The sequence below is a fragment of the Podarcis gaigeae genome, assembly GCF_964106915.1.
Source record: "Podarcis gaigeae genome assembly, chromosome: 17".
NCBI classification, from domain to species: Eukaryota; Metazoa; Chordata; class Lepidosauria; order Squamata; family Lacertidae; genus Podarcis; species Podarcis gaigeae.
The window spans coordinates 27148205-27173302 of NC_139694.1; the positions used below are offsets into that span (position 1 = coordinate 27148205).

The 25098-nt window shown below is 44.8% G+C and overlaps 2 protein-coding genes across 2 annotated transcripts in view; one reads left to right on the forward strand and one right to left on the reverse strand.

Annotated features, from left to right (window-relative positions):
• The window catches only part of ADAMTSL1 (ADAMTS like 1), a 257653-nt gene extending 250991 nt beyond the window's left edge, over positions 1-6662 (forward strand). Inside the window, exons 28-29 of the mRNA XM_083718246.1 lie at positions 473-693; positions 1822-6662. Coding sequence (XP_083574372.1) covers positions 473-693; positions 1822-1928 — 328 coding nt within the window. The 3' untranslated portion in view covers positions 1929-6662. The remainder of the gene's footprint in view (positions 1-472; positions 694-1821) is intronic.
• Positions 6663-14484: 7822 nt separating this feature from the next.
• SAXO1 (stabilizer of axonemal microtubules 1) overlaps positions 14485-25098 on the reverse strand; it is a 34695-nt gene continuing 24081 nt past the window's right edge. The window contains exons 3-4 of the mRNA XM_083719320.1: positions 23098-23300; positions 14485-15644 (exon numbers count right to left, since the gene is read on the reverse strand). Of these exons, the coding sequence (XP_083575446.1) occupies positions 14614-15644; positions 23098-23300 (1234 nt within the window). The 3' untranslated portion in view covers positions 14485-14613. The remainder of the gene's footprint in view (positions 15645-23097; positions 23301-25098) is intronic.

The window sequence follows — 25098 nt, forward strand, 5'->3', positions numbered from 1 at the left end:
GACTTACCAATCAGAAGGTTGGCGGTTCGAATCCCCGCAACGGGGTGAACTCCCGTTGCTTGTTCCTTGCTCCTGCCAACCTAGCAGTTCGAAAGCATGTCAAAGTGCAAGTAGATAAATAGGTACCGCTCCAGCGGGAAGGTAAACGGCGTTTCCGTGCGCTGCTCTGGTTCGTCAGAAGCGGCTTAGTCATGCTGGACACATGACCCAAAAACTGTACGCCAGCTCCCTCAGCCAATAAAGCGAGATGAGCGCCGCAACCCCAGAGTCGGCCACGACTGGACCTAATGGTCAGAGGTCCCTTTATATGCAGAGTGTACATCCTTCTGGTTGATTTGTCAAGACAGGGGACTGTCTCTGGTTTGACTCCTACTTGGCCAGACAAGGGTCAGCCTTTCCTGAAAGGCTTGTACAGGTGTTGTTTTTAAGAATATTTCTGCAGTAGCATTGTATCTCTTCTGTTTGCCAAAAGGCCTCTGAGCACGCAGAACTGCTGGACAGATGCTTGCGGAGTGCACTGGAGGGTCAGTCTGTGGACTCTGTGCACGGCTACCTGCGGGAACTACGGCTTCCAGTCGAGACGAGTGGAATGTGTGCGTGTCCGCACCAACAAACCTGTGCAAGAGCACTACTGCGCCTGGAGACCGAGGCCGGCTAACTGGCAGCGCTGCAACATCACTCCCTGTGAAAATAGTACGTCTTTCCAACTTAGCACTGCACTCGCTGGGGAAAGCTGCTGTCTGAAAATGCAGATTCTGGGGACTGGTTCACATGTCATCCTCTGCCAGGTGGTCATAGCTGGTTGTGCATGAATCTCACTACGCTGCTGATTCCTCAGATTTCTAATCAGATTATATATGATAAAGTTCTCATCACTACCCGGCAGAACATCATGAAAGACTAGCTTACAGAACAGTTGCATGTAAAGCACAATTACATTACAGTGGTACCTCGGGTTAAGTACTTAATTCGTTCTGGAGGTCCGTTCTTAACCTGAAGCACCACTTTAACTAATGAGGCCTCCTGCTGCTGCCACACCGCCGGAGCATGATTTCTGTTCTCATCCTGAAGCAAAGTTCTTAACCCGAGGTACTATTTCTGGGTTAGCGGAGTCTGTAACCTGAAGCGTATGTAACCCGAGGTACCACTGTACTATATAAATAAAGCTCTGTGGTTATTCTTTATAGACATTGTCGCAGGATAATCCCATATGTAGGTTGAAATATGTACTGATTCATATTTATGAATATATATTTGCATAATCTTTTTTCTCACAGCTCCTTTGTTTCGGAGTTCTAGAGAGGCCCCAAGATTCACCTTGCAAGCTGTGCATTAAAAAAAAATAATTATGATCTGTTTCTGCATCGTGCCAAGCTCTCCCCCATTCAATCTGTGTTTCAGTTTGACCTGCATTTCAGGTTTTAACCTGTTCTGTATATTTATTTAAAAAGCTGTGTGTTCCCCATTCACTATAATGGAGTATCTAAAAACAGCTCTAACTTTCTCCGCCTTTGGCCAAAGCGAATGAAATGTTCAAGCCCAAGACGCCCTGCAGATTGGATTAAGCCTGCCAAATTGCAGACAAAAAAGTTATGGGGCTTTTTTGGGTGGGGGGAAGTAAACGGCCAATAGTTCTGTCTTCAGTTCTGTGAAAGAAATGGCCCTAAATGTTGCAACGGTAATGAAATGATAGGAAGATAGGAACTTTGCAGAGAGAAGCTGTAAAGCCAGTCAACATATGAGATGCAAGGTAATGAATTCTTCTCTCTCTCTCTCTTTTATGCAATAATGCAATGATTCTCTCTTTTCTCTTTTTCCTAGTCGAGTGCAGAGATACCACCAGGTACTGTGAGAAGGTGAAGCAGCTGAAGCTCTGCCAGCTGGCGCAATTCAAATCACGGTGCTGTGGGACGTGTGGAAAAGCATAAAGGTGGCAGGCAGAGAACCATCTGATGAATTTGGCACCACCAGCCCCCACCCTCTGCTTTGTTACTGAGAAGGGCTTCTTCATAAAAAGGAAAAATTGGAAATGGAATGGCCTTATCTTCCATTTTATTTATTTATTTTTTCCTCTCCCACCCTTTTTTTTTTGTTTCCGCTTTTTTCAAAATCCCTTTCTTAAACTGAAGTCTTTGTTAAGACCTTGACAAGGTTTCCCTTCTATAAGGAGACAAACACAGCAAGTCACAGAATTCGTTATGAGGGTGCAGACCAAAAACAAAAGGAAAGAGAGCACCGGAGAGAGGAGAAGACTTCAAGGCTGCCCTTTGTGGACAGAAGGAACCTGCGGAAACCGACCCTGAGCAACTGGGCTCAGCAAACGCCTAGCGAAATTGCCAGTACCTTGAGTCAAGAGTGGAACGCGACATTCACCCCTGCACAAAAGAAGGGTGGAAGGAAAGGGGGTGTCATGTTGAAGAATGGATTAGCCTTCAGTTGACCCTGGAAGACTTGCTCACGTAAGGTGAATAGATATGACCATCTGCTAAAAGGAGTAGCTTCCCGTGTAGTGCATTTCACCACATGGACATGGGAAGGAACAGCCACCCACCATTGAGCGAAGAGGAATTTACCCTGTACCATTGCAGTCAGAAATACGGGGAAGCAAGGGAGAGGGGAAATTCTGCTACTCGCCGTTGGGGCAGGGATGCTGCAGCCCAACAGCTTCCCAAATGGTTGTGTGTTCATGTGGTCAGCAGTTCCGTATATTCATCCGCCATGGGTTTTGTATAGCTGTTTCTCTGTTGCCTTACCACCTGGGCCTCCCTGCTTTTGGGTTATGCTCAGGAGGCACAGTCCAAGTCTCAAAATACTGCATTGGCACAAGCTCCATTTCAACGTGGCATTAAAAACTGAGGGAACAATGCAAAGGGTGTATCTGTTAATCCCAGTCACAAAAAAGAGTCTTGAAAGAAATGATGCACCAAAGGCTTGCCCTCTTGTCACATTTCAGTTGATTTCTGTTCATTGTCCCTGGTACCTTGGTTTTCAAACAGAATGCATTCCGGAAGTCCGTCCAACTCCCAAAATGTTCAGAAACCAAGGCGTGGCTTCGCAAAGTTCGCAAACCAGAACACCCACTTCCGGGTTTGCGACGTTCGAGTTCCAAGTTGTTTGTGAATGAAGCTGTTCAAAAACCAAGGTACGACTGTATAGACTCTTGTTTTTTAAAACACACACACAAAATATTCTCAACAAATACTGAATATGTGCCATGATATTCACATACTAATAGGACACTTGATCAATTTTAGACCGGATGAAACTGGAATAAGAGCCCAAGTTCAAAATTCCTGAAGCAATTATCTGGTTTAGCTGGTGGTAATAAAAATTAAATTGGAACATAATTGAGAGTTAATTATTAAAATAGGATCTAGATTGGGCAGGTGCATAGATGCAATAGTGCATACTGAGTGTTAAAAAAATTTGAAGAAGAATATTTGATTATAACAGAGGTAAGTGTGGGACCTAGCCCAGAAAAAGAAATAGCATGAGCCATTCTGTAGTACAGAATAAAAGTATACAGGTTAAAAATGCAAAAGTGTGTAACTCTTGTATGTGACTTGAGATTCGTACAACGCAGCCATCTCCACCCACCTGCTGGCCCAGAATTGGCACACAATCAGGTATTTCTCACTATGAGGATATTAAGGTTAAACACACCCTGTGGGAATTCCCACGAGTTCAGCATCATGTTTAAAACAGTAGCACCTGACCATGCAGCAGGGGCATGTTAGTACACCTGGACCATCAATCCACGGCATGGGGCCACAGCATGAATTGATGCGAATGGCCTACTTTAAGCATGATGCTGAATGCGCTGCTTCTGACAAAGGTAAGCGTTCCCGTAACTGGGGGAACGTGGCTGTGCTGCCCTCTCATTTGAAGCAGATCTCAGACAAAAAGGACTCCCTTTGGAGGAAGGACAAGATAAATGTTGAATAATTATAGGACTATCAGTCTAGGTGGTCCTTGAGCCACACGCCCACTTTAGTGAAACATATGGCCAATAAACGTTTTCGGGTTCAAGTATGAAGCAGGCTTCAGCTGGACTACTTTGACCAAAGTCCATGCGCATCTCATGCACATTTTGAGATTTGGAAGTGTGCATCCAACAGGCTCTCGCAGTAGGTGCATGTTTCCCCCCGTGAATGGCTCAGTTAGGGTTTGGCAGATTTGAAGAAGAGGAGTTTGGATTTGATATCCCGCTTTATCACTACCCAAAGGAGTCTCAAAGCGGCTAACCATTTCCTTTCCCTTCCTCCCCCACAACAAACACTCTGTGAGGTGAGTGGGGTTGAGAGACTTCAGAGAAGTGTGACTAGCCCAAGGTCACCCAGCAGCTGCATGTGGAGGAGCAGGGAATCAAACCCGGTTCACCAGATTACGAGTCCACTGCTCTTAACCACTACACCACACTGGCTCTGCAGGTTGTCAAATAGGTGTTGGCCTACAACACAGCTCATGTGGGTTGCGTGAGCATGACTTCCAGGCTGCAAACAGCAGGTGGGCCAGCGGGCGAGGTTGTGGGACTGCAGCCAGTATGCCTGCACAGCAACCTATGCAGCCTGCAGCCCCCGGCCCCAAAGTGAAGCAGAAAGAACAAGTTTCTGCAATAAATAGCATTGATCCTATGTGTGCTTTGAGCTCTCTAGGGGATGGGTGAAGGCCACCTTTTGCATTCTGACCTGTATCCATCACAATCAGCACTGTTTCTATTCCACTGCAGTTCAGTTTCTGTCAAATGCTACATTATGTCCGCTAGTTAATGTACCTGACACTCGTTTCAGTGTAAAGGGAACGCCAAAACCATGTTTAAAATGCTGTTAACTTGCCTGCTTGTTTGCAGACTCAGAAACAGCAGCAATGTGAATGAACACTGATCTTACTTGCTCAATTCATTTCTGCTCCTGACTGCAGACAAACACGCAAGCTGCAGCAGATTCCGCTTCCTTTTCCGTTTTTGTCAGAATTCCCCGACATCCCTATAGGTGTCTAGCGGATTTATATATCTGGGCTTTAGTGCCACAAAGTGCTGCACCTCTTCAAGCCAAGGAAAATAAAAGGCTGTTTAGAAAGAAGCCCCCACGTCAGTGGGGCAAGGCAGCGGGGAGGCCTGGCTTGAAAACCTTTAGCTTTGTGCGGCTCTCGTCCTTTGGTGGAGCACCAGGTTCTATAAAAGGGCTTAGCTGTGCCTCAGGTGTCTCTGTGGGGGCCCAGGGCTTGTGCTGAAGTCATAAAACGCAGCTCAAGTGCTGAAGGTAGCATTGACAGGTTGCAGCTTTTATTACCTGCCAATTCTAAAGCAAGTCTGGAAGTTCTCTGGTGAGGCCAGCATCAGGTCCGACAGATTAAATTGCCTCCGGTTTTGGGTCATTCCAAAATGTATCTGGCAGGGAATACGTGCTCTCTCTCTCTTTCAGATGGGTCTCTGAGCTATTGTGTTGCTATGAATCAAAGCAACGTTTATTTAAAAAAGAAGAATGTCTTTCTATGTATGTAAATGTATCTTTTTTTTGTATATTTATTAGAATTTCTTGTATAAAAAGTGCAATATGAATAATTGTACATTATGTTGTTCAGATGAAACTATTTAGGAGGAGGAGCTATGCTGTTATCCCTCTGCAATGTGTTTTTGTTGTACCAGTGATAATGTATATCCCCTCCCCTCCCCAAATTCTAAATCAGCACTTCTTGTTTAATATTGACTGAGTTTCAGCGCATACAGAGTAAATTGCAACAACTGGGAGGCAAGGGTGGGGTGGGTTTTTTAAAATTAATTTAAATTAATTAAATTTAATTAATTAATTAAAAAAAAAACCAAGGAGTTACCAAGAGAACGAACAGCAGCTTACTTAAAAATGATGTGGCGGCTGTTTTCCGACAGCAATAACTGGCGAGAAATGCAGCGGTAATATCAGCCTTTGGTAGGGTTGCCATATTTTGAAGAGCCAAAAAAAAGGAGGACACTGTGCCAGCCATTCAAAGCAATTAAATGCAATTTGTCTCAAAAATTTACCCCTGAAAAAGAGGACGTGTCCTGGAAAAAGAGGACACATGGCAACCACGCAGCAGCTACCTCTTTTATAGTCATTATGCAATAACTCTGCTCCAAGGGATCTCGGAGCTTAAAGCCCCGGTGGACCAGCATGCCTGGGGCTCTCACCCAAGCAGACCTCCCCCACAAAAAAAATTAGCGCAGAGTGAAGCTCCACGCACACATCCCTTTGTTGCCCCCTTTCATTCATGTGACGCTGTGGGTGGGCATCACAGAGGGGCCTACGCCTGCAAGAACTCTCCAAGGCAAGGCCTACAGAAATCCAGGATCGTACCGCTGTATTTCGTGGTGCTGAATTGCACTCAGAGGCTGACTCGGCCGCTCTGCCCCCTTTGCACACCATGGCCAGGGTCCTCTGCGCAGAGCGCTTGTGCTAAGTCCTGCCGGGGCTTGCAGGTTTGTTAACTGTGCAAAGGCTTGCAGCCTATGAATGTAATTTCAAATGTAATTTGTCTGATGAATTGCAACCTGAGAGCATCAGTGTACATTTATTACGGTTGGAAAATATTACAGGAGGCGGCTTCCCTCCCCTTTAAAAAAACAAAAACAAAAAACTTGATTATATAATTTTTTTTTGTACAAATAATGCATCTTATTTATTTACTTCTTCTTGTCTCGTCTCGTTCTTTATAAACCATACGGACGCCTTGGAATTTAGAAACAGCTCAGGCTTCATTTCTGTCCAAGATCTGAAGAGAAGTATCAAAAACCTTAGGCTGTGTACATTTAAAATGCCCTGCCCCCCCCCCCCCAAATCTGGGAACTGTACCTTGTTAAGGGTGCTGGGAATTAGAGCTCCATGAGGAGAAAACTATAGTTCTTCATATTCTTTGAGAGATGTGTTTTAATAGCCATTTTAAATGTGACCTTAGGCTTTGGTTTCCAGACGAGAGAGTGGATTTAACATTAGGCAAATGACTTAAGTTTCCTTCTCCAGCCCCCTAAGGGACCCGAAACTGAAACCCTAATTACAAAACCTAAAGTACTGTTGTGCAGATGAGAAACAAATAGTAGCCATGGTGAATGATAATGCAGCAAACGAAACTCCTTAATATCCGCCCTCATGTCAGCCATTGTTATCTGCCTGAATTTAAAGGGCACCAAAAAGAATTTTGGCCCACTTTAAAACCGAAGGCTGGTTCGTTGCACGAGAACAATCCCGATGCCAATGATATATTTGCCAAATTGGGGGGGCGGGCCTGGGGACCAGGGCTTTCCTCACCGGCTTCCTTCTGCCCAACAAGCAGTACTGCATCCCACTTGCATCGGATTTACAAGAGGAGGGATAGCACCATATGAAATGGCTTCTCGCTTATTTTATGGCAGCCTCTCCCTTTTAAGATACCAGAGTGAAGCTTCTGTCCTGGAAGGCTTGTTCTTGGCTGAGCTTTGTTTTTATTATATATATATAAGTAATGTCAACACTGATGCACTTTCTACAGGTTCAGGCAGGAGCATCTCCCAGCCCTACCGGGAGATGCTGGAGATTGAAACAGACCACCTGCATGCAAAGCATTTACTCTACCACTGAGCTTCCAAAGCATTTTTATCCTTACATACTCTCCAACATTTCTCTGATGGAAATAGGGACGTTCTATTCCATAATCATGATTTTCTTATTTATACCCCGCCCATCCGGGTATAAGCCACTCAGGGCAACTTCCAACATATATGAAGACTTAATAAACACTAAACATTAGAAAACTTCCCTATAGGTAAAGGACCCCTGGGCAGTTAAGTGGCGTTCATCTTACTTTCAGGCCAAGGGAGCCAGCATTTGTCCACAGACAGCTTTCTGGGTCATGTGGCCAACATGACTAAACCGCTTCTGGCGTAATGGGACACCGTGATGGAAGCCAGAGTGCACAGAAACGCCGTTTACCTTCCCGCCGCAGCAGTACCTATTTATCTACTTGCACTGGCATGCTTTAGAACTGCTAGGTTGGCAGGAGCTGGGACAGAGCAATGGGAGCTCACCCCGTTGCGGGGATTTGAACTGCTGACCTTCCGATTGGCGAGCCCAAGAGGCTCAGTGGTTTAGACCACAGCACATCCCCATAGAGGGCTACCTTCAGATGTCTTCTACAGATTGTATCTCCTTGGCTCGGGGGGGTTGCATAACTCCATACCCTCTGAAATGTCTCCGATTAAAATAGAAACATCCCTATACCCTCCAGCATTTCTCGAATGAAAATAGTGACATCTTAAAGAAAAGCAGGACATTCCGGAATCAAATCGGAAACAGGGACGGCTTCTGTAAATCCAGGACTGTCCCTGGAAAAAAGGGACACTTGTAGGGTCTGTCCTTACATAAATCCAATGTTCGCAGGATAGTGGTCTTAGGTTCCTATGAAAGCTTATCATGGCTTAGAGTTCTTCCTTCAAAGGACTAAATGCTATCTAAATCTAAAGCAGGCATGCCAGTTGGTTTATTTTGTGGGGTGTAAAATTCTAAAAAAAGCTCAACAACTTCAATCCTAAAAAACAACTTTGGTAAGTCCTTCACTTCATCAAATCTGGCCCTCTTTGAAAAAAGTTTGGACACCACTGATAAAGGGTAAAATAGCTGATAATCTGCGATAACAAACAAATATGGTGCATATGTGTCTGGCTGAGAAGGAATTAAAGTGCTGGGAGAGGCTGTGATTTGAAATACAAAACATTTGCTTTTGAGTGGGTAATTATTATGATTGCTGTGGCTGCACGCCCTGCACTGTAAATATGCTTGCAACAAAATCATGTGGGAATTGAGAAATCAATTTCTTCTGAACACGCGGGCGCTCCTCTGATCCTATAAAACAGTCTGCTGCCTCTCGGTCCCTCATGACCATTGGGATGATCTCATGCTTCAATCCAGAAGGTCAACCCAAACAAACAGGAGCGCCATGTAAACCGAAGAGACCGGAGAAACGGAGAACAATTTAATTGCTAATGAAGGAACCCAGAACTTGCTCCTTGTTACTTAAGGAAATGCTTCAATGGTCAGACTGAAGGTTGCTATTCCCTCCCCCACTTTACCCAAAATTATTTGTTAAGCCTAAATTATTGGTTTAAGTAAATGTTCTGCGAGGTTGGTAGTGCAACATTTATGGGGCTGGTTTTCTACAAACCCAGTGGTCTAACCTAGTGGTTTTTATTACCAAGTAAGAAAGAAAGCTGGGGACACAGGTGGCGCTGTGGGTTAAACCACAGAGCCTAGGACTTGCTGATCAGAAGGTTGGCGGTTCAAATCCCTGCGACGGGGTGAGCTCCCGTTGCTCAGTCCCTGCTCCTGCCCACCTAGCAGTTTGAAAGCACGTCAAAGTGCAAGTAGATAAATAGGTACCGCTCTGGCAGGAAGGTAAATGGCGTTTCCGTGCACTGCTCTGGTTCGCCAGAAGCGGCTTAGCTGTATGCCGACTCCTCAGCCAATAAAGCGAGATGAGCGCCGCAACCTCAGAGTCGGTCACAACTGGACCTAATGGTCAGGGGTACCTTTACTTTACCTAAGAAAGAAAGCTAACTTGCTGAGACGTATCATAGCAGATCAAGTACGACTGCACCCAGGAGGAAAGATTCCTGAGCCAGAAACCAGGGAATGGCTAACCAATAGCCAGGAGGACCAAATACAGTCGTACCTTGGAAATCGAACGAAATCAGTTCCAGAAGTCCATTCAGAAACCAAAGCATGGCTCCTGCAGCTAATCAGAAGCCACGGATGCCCATCAGACGTTCGGCTTCCAAAAATAGTTTGCAAACCAGAAAAGTCACTTCTGGGTTTGCGGCGTTCGGGAGCCAAAACATTCGAGAACCAAGCTCTTTGAAAACCAACAGTTCCTGCAAACCCCCTTAAGCAAAACTAAGGCTGAATGCATGAGCCACGATTTCCACTAAGCAGAATATATAAAATGGTGATGTTCTCCAGACTTGCCATATAACCAGGAAATTTTGGACAATTAATACTCCCCACAGAAAGAGGTTTGGGTATCAGATTCCTGCCTGAGTAAGTGCCTCCAGTGGCCACTTATGTAAATCTCCAAAAAGAGGGCACAGATTTAAACAACACTGATATGCATCTTGATTTTCATGTACAGTGGTACCTTGGTTCTCAAACTTAATCTGTTCCAGAAGTCCGTTCCAAAACCAAAGCGTTCCAAAACCAAGGTGCACTTTCCCATAGAAAGTAATGCAAAATGGATTAATCCATTCCAGACTTTTAAAAACAACCCCTAAAACAGCAATTTAACATGAATTTTACTATCCAATTTTACTATCTAATGAGACCATTGATCCATAAAATGAAAGCAATAAACAATGTACTGCAGTCACACAATCAATCAATCAGTAGCTGAACTGGGTTCCACACAGTCACAAAAACCAAACAAAAAAGAGCTGCAAAAACAAAAATGCAAAATAAATAGCAAAAACAGACAGACCTCAGTGTAACTCTCAAAACGGAAGTATGGCACTCAAAATGGATCACGTTTGGCTTCTGAAAAACGTTCGCAAACCGAGACACACACTTCCGGGTTTGCAGTGTTTGGGTTCCAAGCTGTTTGAGTACCAAGGTGTTTGAGAACCAAGGTACCACTGTATATTTTATTCTTCTGCTTGATTTATATCCCACCTATGCTCCAAAGAGCTGAAGGTGCCCCACAGGGCTTTTTCTCCACTTTTTATGCTCACAAGAATCCTGCAAGGCAGGTCCAGCTAAGAGACAGGGACTGGCCCAAGAAAACTCAATGAGTTAAGTGGAGATTTGAACCCTGGTCTCCACCAGGTACTAATCCAACACTCTAACCAGTACACCACACTGTCCCTCCATAGGCCTTGTGTCAAGTGAGATTGATACGATACAATAATCTTTATTGTCATTGTCCCATACAGAACAACGAAATTGAAAAATCTACATAAGACATGCAAAAACCAACAAGCCTGCTATCCCAACCTGCTTAGCCCCCTAAAAGCTCTGATACCCCATTTTTAAATACAATATACTCCCATAGAGATTCCTTATACTGCGTTTAAAACCAAAATCACATTTGACTAGAAACTGTTTATCAGGAGGCTAATTCTAGTTCTGCATTGTCTACACAGACTAGTGGAAAAAAGACAGTCACTGAACCAAGAAATTACACAGAACAAAAGAAATTACCGTGAAAATCCCTGAAACGATAAGTAATCGACTATAGAATTACTTGAAAAACTTACTTCAAACTCAAAAAATTACTTCAAACTCAAAAAACAGGGCTTTAAGAGAATCGAGCAATCTAAAAATCCAATACATTTCCTTCTGTAGTAATTTCTTTCTTAAAATATCCGTATTTATCTCAGGAGTTTGATGTTTATAAATGATAAACCATCGTATTCATAATAAAGTGATGGAAGCACCTCTTACTTCTCATTTCTTAGAAACCAAACATAAGGCAACGGATTTCAGATGGTTTATCATTTTAGATTTGGTTCCTTAATTCCATCAGGTCTCAACTCTTATATTGACTTTAGTTCCTTATTGTAATCTCTTATAACTCTATTTAAACAATATTCTTGTTATTCTTTACAAACTTTGGCAACCACACCCTATGTTTGAACTAGATGGTCTGTCCCTTTAAAAATTCTTTCACCTTACAGTATAAAACCTGTGATTGGGAAGTTTGTTTGAAACTTCAAATCTCTATTTCTTATTATTACTGCTTGGTTCTCTTAAATAGGGTTGTATTTAAAACTTTTTTGAGTTTCTGCCCTGCTTTTTGAGTTTGTTTGAAACTTTAAAACCTCCATTTCTTATCACTACTGCTCAATTCTCTTAAATAGGGCTCTTGAGCTTGTTTGATATCACTTAAAATCTTATAATTTCTTTATTTCCTTCTGAGGAAACGGATTAGTTCAGTGAAATGAGTTTTGTAGCCGGCATCTCGTTAAGTTTTTTTTTAATTCTAGTTTATTTTTTGATTTTTGTTATTCTATAGTCAATTACTTCTCGTTTCAGGGATTTTCACGGTAATTACTTTTGTTCTGTGTAATCGTCTACATAGACTGGCAGGGGATCTCCAAGGTTTTAGAGACAGCTCTCCCCCAGTCCCCTACCTGGGACTGGACCTGGGGTCATCTATCCCCAAATTTCATCCCTTTCCATGTCAATTTAGCATTAATTATTATAATTTGAAATAAAAATGCAACTCACCAGAATCGTGAGGAGGTGACTCGGGTGCTTGCTCATTCTTCTGCCCAGGTGTTGACAATAAATGAGCAACCTCCGGCCCCCTGCCTTGGGTGGTTCTGTATCTTTAAACTGGGCTTGGGTTGGGCAGCCCTTCAAACAAATTGGCCATCACCTGTGATTTAGGACACATGGCAAGCCTGCAAACTCCTGGGATTGCTAAGAACAAAACCACAGGTGCAGTGAGGCTATTAGTTAATTATAGTCAGGGCTGGTCACTGCTAGGCCTGGAAGCTGTTTTTAGGGCCAAAATTCAGATTTTGGAATATGCAGCAAAGCCTCATAACGGCTACACGTCCTGGGAACTATAGTTTCCTCTTCACAGAGCTAGAATTCCCAGCCTTATTAACAAACCACGTTTCCCGGGATTCTCTGGGAGAAACTTTTAAAACGTGTGTCAGGTGTGCCTTCAATGTATGGTGTCGATCTGCCCTGAAGTTATTCTCTTCCCTTTACAACATAAATTTCTCTCAAATGAATAAAGTCATAAAAATGTGCCTGGGCTAGTAACTGGAATGACTAACAAGGACCATGACTCTGAGCATGTGCAGAGTTCTTCTCAAGTGGATGAACAGAGCAGGCCACCATGGGAAGTAGTGGTGGACTCTCATTCGCTGGTGATATTTAAGCAGAGGGTCAGCTATTGGTCAGGGATGCTGTAACTGCATCCTGGAAGGCCGCTCCAATACGACCCTCGCTACTCTTATGCCGCTGTGGGTTACACCACAGAGCCTAGGGCTTGCCGATCAGAAAGTTGGTGGTTCAAATCCCAGTGACGGGGTGAGCTCCCGTTGCCAAATTCAAATTCAAATTTATTTACGGCTATTAGCCCATAAAATATGTACAAACATAAAAGCACAGAAGCATAAAAAACCAATACATCTAACAACAGAAGGGGAACACCACGATGCAAGGGTGGGTCATTGAGCAGTGACAAATAACAGCTTGGGGCCCGGAAAGATCCAAGGGACGGTTCACAGAAAAAGGAGAAGAGCTCCCGTTGCTCGGTTCCTGCTCCTGCCAACCTAGCAGTTCAAAAGCACGTCAGAGTGCAAGTAGATAAATAGGTACTGCTCCGGCAGGAAGGTAAATGGTGTTTCCGTGTGCTGCTCTGGTTTGCCAGAAGCGGCTTAGTCATGCTGGCCACATTACCCGGAAGCTGTACGCCAGCTCCCTCGGCCAATAAAGCGAGATGAGCACGCCAACCCCAGAGTCGGCCACGGCTGGACCTAATGGTCAGAGGTCCCTTTACCTTTACTTACTCTTATGATTCTGTGCAGCACTTTCAAGTCAAAGAGATTCACTTCTGTGCAGAGCTGGGCCCCATTCACCTCCCCTTTTGGCAATGAAGTCCTGATTAACAATAGCAGCAGCAATTAGTAGGGTTCTGGTGCTTAGTTGATGCATTGGTTAGTTTAATCAGTTAAAAACATTTTGCTGACTAAAAAAAGGAGCCCTAATTAATTGAGCAGCAGAGCTTAAAAAACATTCTGAATATATAAAACCGGACTACAAGCATCACTTTAAAAGAGAACACACACATCTGTGTGCAACAAGGACTCACCAGCGCTGATCCATTCTGTGACATGCCTATGCGTAATTTTAAAAACATTTTTCCCCTGGAGAATTACTGTTTTCCCCTCACATGCAAACATAAAGGTAAAGGGACCTCTGACCATTAGGTCCAGTCGTGGCCGACTCTGGGGTTGCGGCGCTCATCTCACTTTATTGGCCTGGCTGAGGGAGCCGGCGTATAGCTTATGGGTCATGTGGCCAGCATGACTAAGCCGCTTCTGGCGAACCAGAGCAGCGCACAGAAACGCCACTTACCTTCCCGCCGGAGCGGTACCTATTTATCTACTTTCACTTTGACGTGCTTTCCAACTGCTAGGTTGGCAGGAGCAAGGACCGAGCAACGGGAGCTCACCCCGTTGCAGGGATTCAAAAACCGCCGACCTTCTGATTGGCAAGTCCTAGGCTCTGTGGTTTTACCCCACAACGCCAACCGCGTCCCTTTTCATGGAAACATAGATTTGATCAATTAATTGCCTGATCAATCAGTTCAGACTCATAGGAATAATGAATTTAAGCTGCATACCTGTACCTGCAAGTAAGAGCCATTGAACTCAATGGGACCTCCAAGTAGATATGCAGAGGATCGCGCCATATAGTTTTGTGGTGGCAGCTCCAGAAATAAAATGTCATAATGCAACCAGAGGAGGAGAGCTTTTCTAGAATGTTAGTTATTTATTCAGCTCTACCAGAAGGGCGACAAGCCTCTGGAAATAAACATGATACCAATAGCATTCATCAACGAATAAATTCAGTGGTGTGTTGAAAACTAGCTCGAAAAACATCAGGCTTTCATCGCAATCTCTTTGAGGCCCGTTTGACTTAAGCTGCCGCCGGGAAGACTGCCTCTACGGTCGCCAATATTCAAACTGGAAGCACATCGGTCCTGGGCCACCGTAGCAGGACGGAACCGCCTGTGCCCCGCTTCATCGATCTTCTCAAATACGTAGCCGGGCGGCTCTTTGTAGGTTGCAGGGCAGATATGGACTTTCTTGGGTGTGTAGCACGTGGCGTAGGTGGTTTCGTCAACAAACGGGACGTGAGGCCGAGACGCCGGCAGCCGGGGCTTGAAGCTCTTGGTGAATGGAAGCGGGTGAGGCACATAATGGCTCTGGAAGGTGGTCAAGGTGTCCATGGGGACTTTGGGCAACGTAACCTCGCAGTGAGGAACAATGGCCTTCGGTTTCGAATAGTTCCAATGCTTATAATCCTCCTTCATAGTGGAGCAGTGGTCGAAGGGATCTGTGTGGGTTACGACACGGGCCAGGGGTTTGCAGGACGTTGCCGGGCGGCCGTGAGGGTCAACGTAATGAATCTGAGCCATCGTCTTGAGGTCCATCTTCTCCTTAGGCGGTGTGTACGCAGCAGGCTTCCTGCTGACCGGCGGGGCCGTTGGCCAAGCTAAGAACTTTTCCCGGAATTCGGTAGTCCCCTCAAAAATGGCAAGGTCCGGCCTCACGTAAGGGGGCTTCACGGACTGAGCGGGTGGCCCTGCCAGCCCTTTGTAGGACTGTTTGTGGGTGGTGAGACCGTCGAATGGCTCCTGGCTGGGCTTGAATGGCTCAGGGACATGGGCGTGACGTTTTGACAAGGGGTGTGCCACGTAATTCAACTTATAGTTGGTCATACTGTCCAAGGGTATCTTTGTAATGTGTGGCGATCTAAATGGTTTGCAGCTCTTCGTCATCACTGGGCCCTTGTAAAGGTACTCATCCTGGTGCGTGGTCCGACAGTCAAATTTATCTTCTGCTGGGCGGAAAGTGTGTGGCGGCTTAATCATGTCCCTTTTGGCCTGCTTCCATGGCAAGTAATCAGCTGAAATGTAAGGAGAATGCGGTTTTAAAGCAAAATCATATGCTAACATTTGCTGACTAATAATATGGGGCTATTGTTTATCCTCATATTCTCATTTCCACTCCACTTACGGCATACCACGTTAATGAATAAAACAGTGGGATTTATGCGAACGTGGGCAGCAAGAACAAATACAGCTGCTTTGTTGTTAGAAAGATGTCAAGACATTCGTTGTATGAATGAACAGAACGAAACAGATGAGATGCACACATTATCAGCATGGTAATTGTATAGCTGAATAAATACTGAAACAAGATGTCCCTAGATCACTGTCTCTTTGTACCTCCCTCTGTTTTGGGATGTGCAACATCATGTTAAGAACATAAGGGCCTTCCTTGCTAGATCAGACCCGCATCTAGTCCAGCGTCCTTTTTCACACAGCGGCCAATCCGATGCCTTTGGGAAGCACACAAGAAAGAATGGGGAGCAAAAACCCTCTTACAACAGTTGTCTCCCAGTGACAGGCCTTTAGAGGCAGGTAGCCTCAGATTCAGGCAATAACATATTGCCATTACGACCAGTTGCCGTTTTGATTTAAATGTGCATTTCCTGAGTTGAACACCCCCCAAAAAAGGTGTACAGAAAGAAGACTGCTCCTTCAATTTCACTAAAACAGACACGGGTGGCGCTGTGGTCTAAACCACTGAGCCTAGGGCTTGCTGATCAGAAGGTTGGCGGTTCGAATCCCCGCAACGGGGGTGAGCTCCCGTTGTTCAGTCCCAGCTCCTGCCCACCTAGCAGTTTGAAAGCACATCAAAGTGCAAGTAGATAAATAGGTACCACTCTGGCGGGAAGGTAAATGGCATTTCCGTGCGCTGCTCTGGTTCACCAGAAGCAGATTAGTCATGCTGGCCACATGACCCGGAAGCTGTCTGCTGACAAACACTGGCTCCCTTGGCCTATAGAGCGAGATGAGCGCACAACCCCAGGGTCGTCCGTGATTGGACCTAACGGTAAAAGGAACCTTTACCTTTTAGCCCAAAGAGAGTGTAGGATAGCATACAAGGGTGGAACTATAAGAAACACAGGGTTGCCTCTGAAATCGACCTGGTTTTTCCATGCAACATGATTCCACTAAGTGATTTTCCATGACAGTAGCCAAAGAAAGCTGTGGAGCGGGACTAAAGGACTGTAACATCACAGCATCATCACTGAAGGTAAATTCTTCTACGTATTACCCTAAAAGGGAGAGATGCTCACCACAGGGCCACAAGCTCTCTGTTGTGGGTGGGGTGTATAGTTTGACTCTAGAAGACTTGAGTTGGCATTCGAAAGAATGATGGTGATACCAACTCCGTTCTTCATGGGTATTTTGACTCTGCTGGTGAACCTAGGAGTCACCCATCTTTTTAGGTCTGTGGGCACATCTGGGTCCTTTTAGTTGAGTGCAAATGGGAACCAGCGATACCCCTCTCCCATAGAGTCAGAAAGAGAGAACGTGTGCACTTGGCTTCTTCAAGCACTCTCAGTAAAAGTAGAATAAATCCAGTAGAATTTATCCGAGCCTTGAAAAACGCAGATGGAGATAAAGGAGGAAGTGGGGGAAAGAGTGACTCTTCCAACTTCCTGCTTCAGTTTTATGAAGAAGAAGAAACATGAGCACCCTCATCACTTTATGACCAAGGAGCTATGAGTGGGGAGTTTCGGAAGCCCCTGCTCTAACCAAACCATTTCATCTAATTGCATCTTGCAGCCTAGGACCCTCGTACCTATGGCACCGCCTCTCCCGGTATGCCCCGCAGAGGACCTTAAGGTCCATAAATAGCAACACCCTAGAGCTCCCGGGCCCTAAGGAAGTCAGATTAGCCTCAACCAGAGCCAGGGCCTTTTTAACACTGGCTCCAGCCTGGTGGAACGCTGTGTCTCATGAGACCAGGGCCCTGCAGGATCTGATTTGTTTCTGCAGGGCCTGTAAGACAGAGATCTTTCTGCCTGGCCTTCGGCTTGGAATCAACTTGATCCCCTCCCCCTCTTTCCTTTTTCCTTCTGTGATGGAACTCCTATTTGGGGACTTCCCTGGCTTTTTTCTGGCCCACGTAGGATCAGTCTGGATAGTTGGCCTTGGTGAAGATTTGACATTTTCATGCCCCAAAAGTTTTTGATTTGAGTTTCTACTGAAATGAGGCTGTATTTTAATGTTGTATTTTAATCTTGTTTTTAAGTTGTGGTTTAATCAATTGTTTTTATACCTGGTGTAACAATTTAATCAATTGTTTTTATACCTGGTGTTAGCCGCCTTGAGTCCAGTCTTATTATTATTATTATTGAATCCCAAAAGTTACCTATGTGTTGTGTGTGCAACAGCCCTTATTGTCTGCTCTGGCACAGCCCCAACAATTTGTTGTGATGCAAAACCATGTGCGATCTTTAACTTCTTCCTGATTCTGATCCGCGCACCTGTGTCTTTGATACCTGAGAAGCTGCCATCGAGACACAGCACCTGTGACAGCCTTGGGATTTAAATCTGCTCCCTTGCAATGCTGCGTCCCAAGGAGGACTGAGGTGCTTGCAAGGGATCTCCGCGGACAGCCACAGTTTAATAGCTACTGCACGCAATAAAGGATTAAGGTTACTTTGGGAAGAAGCCGTGTACATGTATTAAAAGGAACCATGGGGAAATGGAGCGACGACTAAGTGAGAACATCTCTCTTTTTTTTTACAGCTGCTTCTTAACACAGTCTCTACGCAACCATGGAGCAAATTTATAAGGATTACCTTTCAAACACACTTTTTGTAGGCCGTTGAAGACATACGGAAGTATTTCCAGAGTTTGCCATGACTTGCGATAATCTGACTTAGGATGTTTGCTGATATGGGAGTTTTGCCATTTGGAAGATGGCAAATGTTTCCATATGTCTTCCATTGCACGTGTGTGTGTGTGTGTGTGTGTGTGTGTGTTAAAATGAACTCCACACATTTGGAGCTCTCCTAGGTATTATGAATATATTTCACTTTGTTGGAGCCAACAGCGCTACTATCCACCATCAAAATATGTTACAATTTCATTGAAACGCTCCTTCTTCTCTGGTGGGTATTAATGGCTTCCCATGTATCACCATCTTGAAAAAATTAAGAAATAGGGGAGGGAATCAAGGATACGCACCACATGTTTAAAAAAAAGGCTCAGGCAGACCTCAGCATAGCCAAACAAAATGTCTCTAAAATTAGATTATCTACCTATGGAGTTTATCTGGGAGATAATGAGAAGACTGGAACAATACACAGGGTGATGCTGCAAAGCTGCAAGGCATTCGTTGTGACCTGATAGCATCATTTTCTGCCACACTGTCTGGCTGGGGTGTATGTAGATAAATGCAAAAACTGCATTTTCCCCTCTCACTGTCATTTCTGTCTCAATTATATTGTATTTCCATATAATGAATGGAAGGGATTGTCCCATACCTGACCTTGAAAGATAACAGGGTAATGTGGATCTGCATTGGTGGGTCTGATCCCTGCACCATAAATTCCCTTCCAACTTTATAATTGTATGATTCTATGAAATGGGGAAAGTGGGTTGTATCAGAGGCTTCCATCAGCAGAAAGGGGAGGAAAGCAATTGGGGGCAATTGTCCTCTGCCCCAGTGCACATTGTTCCAAAGAAGAAATTGCTGTTTTGAGCGGTGGTTTTTAAAAGTCTGGAATGGATTAATCAGTTTTGCATTACTTTCTATGGGAAAGCATGCCTTGGTTCTGGAACGCTTTGGTTTTGGAACGGACTTCCAGAATGGATTAAGCTTGAGAACCAAGGTATATAGAAATGTATATAGAAATGAGCAAACTAGTGATATTTTAGGGAGCAGGCTAGCAGGTGGGGCCCATTACTTACATCAGGCATAGGCAAATCCGGCCCTCCAGATGTTTTTGGGACTACAACTCCCATCATCCCTGACCACTGGTCCTGTTAGCTAGGGATGATGGGAGTTGTAGTCCCAAAACATGTGGAGGGCTGAGTTTGCCTATGCCTGACTTACATCATAGGAGCCTACACAACACAAAACACTGTTGCTGGATGTAGGTTTTATTTTATTACTTTTTAATCTTATATTTTGGAAATATAATCCAGGGTTTTTTCCTTTAAATTTTTTGGGGGGCCCCAAGAGAGTGGGGCCCTAAATTAGAGCTTGTTTAGCTTATACATAAATCCGGCACTGTTCCAAATCCTCCAGAGTTAACTTAGGATGGGCAGGAGCTGCAGTGGGGAGAAGAAACTGCCTCCTTCCCCATTCCACTGATGGAAGCAGCTGCTTCCCACCCCCCATTGAAGTGAATGGAGAGTCCCACTCGCAGGAACTTTGTGAGTGCAGTTTAATTGGTCTGACTCTGGCTAAGGGGATATAACTGCCTGAATACTAGAAAGCGCCACTTTTTTCCAGTCCTCCAAATCGATGAAATGTGCCCTATAAACAATGAATCAGCACAATATGCCCAAGACCGTGGAACCAATTATTAACTGGGGATTTCCATTTGCAGAGAATTGTGATAAAAAGTTGCAAATTGCAACCAAATGTAGCCGAGCTGCATTTCATTACGGCTCTCGGAAGCCCGGCAAAGGCTCTGCAAATCATTACCTAAGGTTTTCATATGGTTCATCTGCAGGTAGTTTAAGCACTTCGGTTTGGGACACTAATGTCGTTGGGGGGATGAATCCACACACTTGAAGGGCCGGGGAAGATGGGACAGAAGGGACACGCATGCACAATCGGCATGCGTAGGCGGGGAGCAGGATTGTCTCCATGGCATGCGCTCCAACATTTCTCCGATGAAAACAGGGAATTCTCTTCTGTGTTAGGAAGATGCTCCCACGTTTGATCTCACGCACGCATGGACGTCACCTGGACATTGACATCTGGCACTTTGAGCTAATTGCACCCTCTCCACTGAATCTACCTCACAGGATTGTGGTGAAGTAAAAATGTGCGAGGGAAGGGATCACGCACAACACCTTCCACAGACAACTGGAATGAAATAAAATTGTATCTGTAAACTGCCTTGAGTCCCTGTCAGGGGAAAAGGTGGGTGATGATGATGATGATGATGATGATGATACAGTGATACCTCGGGTTACATACACTTCAGGTTACAGACTCCGCTAACCAGAAATATTGTTTTGGGTTAAGAATGTTGCTTCAGGATGAGAACAGAAATCGTGCAGCAGCGGCGCAGCGGCAGCAGGAGGCCCCATTAGGTAAAGTGGTGCTTCAGGTTAAGAACAGTTTCAGGTTAAGAACAGACCTCCAAAATGAATTAAGTGCTTAACCCGAGGTACCACTGTAATAATAATAATAATAATAATAATAATAATAATAATAATAAATTCTACAAGGAAGGCTCAAGCAGTATGTGGACCGAGAACTCCCAGAAGTGCAAGCTGGATTTAGAAGAGGCAGAGGAACCAGAGACCAAATTGCAAACATGCGCTGGATTATGGAGAAAGCTAGAGAGTTCCAGAAAGACATCTACTTCTGCTTCATTGACTATGCAAAAGCCTTTGACTGTGTCGACCACAGCAAACTATGGCAAGCTCTTAAAGTAATGGGAGTGCCTGATCACCTCATCTGTCTCCTGAGAAATCTCTATGTGGGACAAGAAGCTACAGTTAGAACTGGATATGGAACAACGGATTGGTTCAAAATTGGGACAGGAGTACGACAAGGCTGTATATTGTCTCCCTGCTTATTTAACTTATACGCAGAATTCATCATGCGAAAGGCTGGGCTGGATGAATCCGAAGCCGGAATTAAGATTGCCAGAAGAAATATCAACAACCTCAGATATGCAGATGACACAACCTTGATGGCAGAAAGTGAGGAGGAATTAAAGAAGCTTTTATTGAGGGTGAAAGAGGAGAGCGCAAAATATGGTCTGAAGCTCAACATCAAAAAAACGAAGATCATGGCCACTGGTCCCATCACCTCCTGGCAAATAGAAGGAGAAGAAATGGAGGCAGTGAGAGATTTTACTTTCTTGGGCTCCATGATCACTGCAGATGGTGACAGCAGCCACGAAATTAAGAGACGCCTGCTTCTTGGGAGGAAAGCAATGACAAACCTAGACAGCATCTTAAAAAGTAGGGACATCACCTTGCCAACAAAGGTCTGTATAGTAAAAGCTATGGTTTGCCCAGTAGTGATGTATGGAAGTGAGAGCTGGACCATAAAGAAGGCAGATCGCTGAAGAATTTATGCTTTTGAATTATGGCGCTGGAGGAGACTCTTGAGAGTCCCATGGACTGCAAGAAGAACAAACCGATCCATTCTTAAGGAAATCAGCCCTGAGTGCTCACTGGAAGGACAGATCGTGAAGCTGAGGCTCCAATACTTTGGCTACCTCATGAGAAGAGAAGACTCCCTGGAAAAGACCCTGATGTTGGGAAAGATGGAGGGCACAAGGAGAAGGGGACGACAGAGGACGAGATGGTTGGATAGTGTCTTCAAAGCTACAAACATGAGTCTGACCAAACTGCGGGAGGCAGTGGAAGACAGAAGTGCCTGGCGTGCTCTGGTCCATGGGGTCACGAAGAGTCGGACACGACTAAACGACTAAACAACAACAAAATAATAATAATAATAATAAAGGAAACGGTGAAAATGATCAAGAACATACCAGAGAGTAAATCCTATTGAACTCATTAGAACTTAGTTCTGAATAAAAATGCTTAGAATTGCAATGTAAGGCTGCACAGTCTTTAACCAGTTACTTGGGAGTAAGCTCCACTGAATACAGCAGGATTTACTTCTGAGTAGACATGTAAAGGCTTTCAGTGTACGGCTCCATTTACAGTAAAGAATCAACACTCCACACGTTTCCTTAAAAATGAAGCGTTGCCATGAAAGAATTTAAAGTGCATTGGTGACCTTTTCCCTCGAAATTATAGGGAGAGAGAGAGAGAGAGAGCAAAGACGTGGAGGGGAGGAAAAAGGATAACCGGGACATCCGGGGATCAAATCATAAACTGGGATGGCCTCAGTAATTCTGGGACTGTCCCTGGAAAATCAGGGCACCTGGCGGGTCTGCCACAGGTTCCCCCAACCCCGTTAGTCACATTTCCCATACCTTGTGAATGACTTAGTGCATACAGACCTTCTGTATACAAGCCCTGTAGGCAGTCTATATGTTTGTACAAATACCATTTGTTACACGCTATACAAAATGCTCAGATTGGAGTAGTGGAAAGTCCTGGGGGCACCATCCTGTTTCCTCCTCTTGCACCAAGGGTCTACACCACTGAGCCTCTTGGGCTTGCCGATCAGAAGGTTGGCGGTTCGAATCCCCGCGATGGGGTGAGCTCCTGTTGCTCTGTCCCAGCTCCTGCCAACCTAGCTGTTCGAAAGCACGCCAGTGCAAGTAGATAAATGTCCAAGACATTGCAAAGAAGCAGACCGCCTTATAAAATAGCTCCTTTGACACTTACCTTTGTACGTTGGTACTGTGGTCATCTTGTCATCGGAAGAATATTTCCGTTCCTGAGGCATGCAAGGACGCACTCGATTAATGGGGTAAGGGTTGTAGTCTTGCTTATACGTAGACAACAGGTCCATAGCTGCATTACTCTTGAAATATTGTTCGGGCGGCCTCAACTTTATAGGCGACACTTCATGAGGGACATAATCTCTCCTGTAAACAAGAACGCCGGCATGGCTCACTTGTGTTAATATCTAGAACCGAGGAAAAACATGTGTCTATACTATATTGCACCCGTCCTTAGATAATGTTCTTGGACAGGTTTAATGCCCCTGGAAGCTGGCAAGGGATTTGGGTTGACAAGCCAACTAGCCCTGTTCCCACAACTGTGATTTGTTTTCACTGTTCCTAATGTTGAATATTAGGTTATTGTGACCTGCCTGGGACCTGCTGGTGAAAGGCAGGTAATAAACTTAATAATCATAAATGATAATAGTCTTCAAATTTTTTACACCCAAGTCCCATATCTAGCCCAAACATGCACTTGAGGATACACTTTTTATTTCCCCCCTGATATATCTGTATGGTGGTAATCAAGCTGGGAATCTGTAGTGGGTCCTAACTTGGCAGCTGTTAAAGGCCAATTGTTTAAAGAAAAAGAAACTCACAAGCATTGTGCTTAGCAGGACATTGCTGTTGCTGCCAGTGGCGTAGCGTGGGTTGTCAGCACCCGGGGCAAGGCAAGTAATTTGTGCCCCCTAACCCGTGGATTTGCGCCCCCTAACCCTAACCCCCAGATATTGCGCCCGGTGCGGCCGGCCCCCCCTGCACCCCCCACGCTATGCCACTGGTTGCTGCTGCTGCTGCTATTATTGCTGCTGTTTACAAACTGTACTCCCTTGACTTGTGAACATCAAAGCAGCAGAAATATGAGATGATTGGACCCTTACTGAGCTCAAAACATGGGTACCCCCAACAAAAATTCGGCAAAATATTTGGATTTTATGATATGTATTGGTATAATTCGGATGAATTAATGTGATATGATTAGATTTTTAAATGGAAAACTTAATAAAAATTATTTTAAAAAACAAAAACAAACTATGCTTCCTTCTCCACCCCATAGCCTCTTCTTCCAAGTCTAATGAAGCCCCATAGATAAGGCTGCACCCATACATTCTTGAGTATCTTAGCTAAGGACAGTTCAAAAACCTCCTGTTCTGCAAGAATTCTCAGTTTTTAGGCAGAGGCTCTGAGATGACATCTGTGAGCTCCTTTAGTACCCCTTGGGCGCAGCTTATCAGGCCCTGGATATTTGAAAGTGTCGCAAAGTAGCTAGGTGTCCCCTTGCCACCTAGAATCATAGAATCATAGAGTTGGAAGAGACCACAAGGGCCATCGAGTCCAACCCCCTGCCAAGCAGGAAACCTGTTAAGCCTTGTTCTGCAATGGCTGTGATTTAATATTTTTTTATGCTCTGTACTCCTTTGATGGTCCGCTCACCATAATAAACATTGGACTGATCTTCCCTGTCTTAGTTTATGAGGCCAAAATATGACTGTCCAAACCTAACCAAGGTGTTGCCAAGAGGTATTGGTGTTAGAGCAACATCCATTCTGCCCTCTCTGCTCTCTCCATTCAGCAGGATAACAAACCCTCCATCATTTCCCTCCTCAAGTCCCGAAAATCAGAACTTCACCCCCCCCCCACGGGACTGCAACACACATCTTTCCCCAGGTATGTCTGAATCATAGAATCATAGAGTTGGAAGAGACCACAAGGGCCATCGAGTCCAACCCCCTGCCAAGCAGGAAACACCATCAGAGCACTCCTGACATATGGTTGTCAAGCCTCTGCTTAAAGACCTCCAAAGAAGGAGACTCCACCACACTCCTTGGCAGCAAATTCCACTGTCGAACAGCTCTTACTGTCAGGAAGTTCTTCCTAATATTTAGGTGGAATCTTCTTTCTTGTAGTTTGGAACCAATGCTCCGTGTCCGCTTCTCTGGAG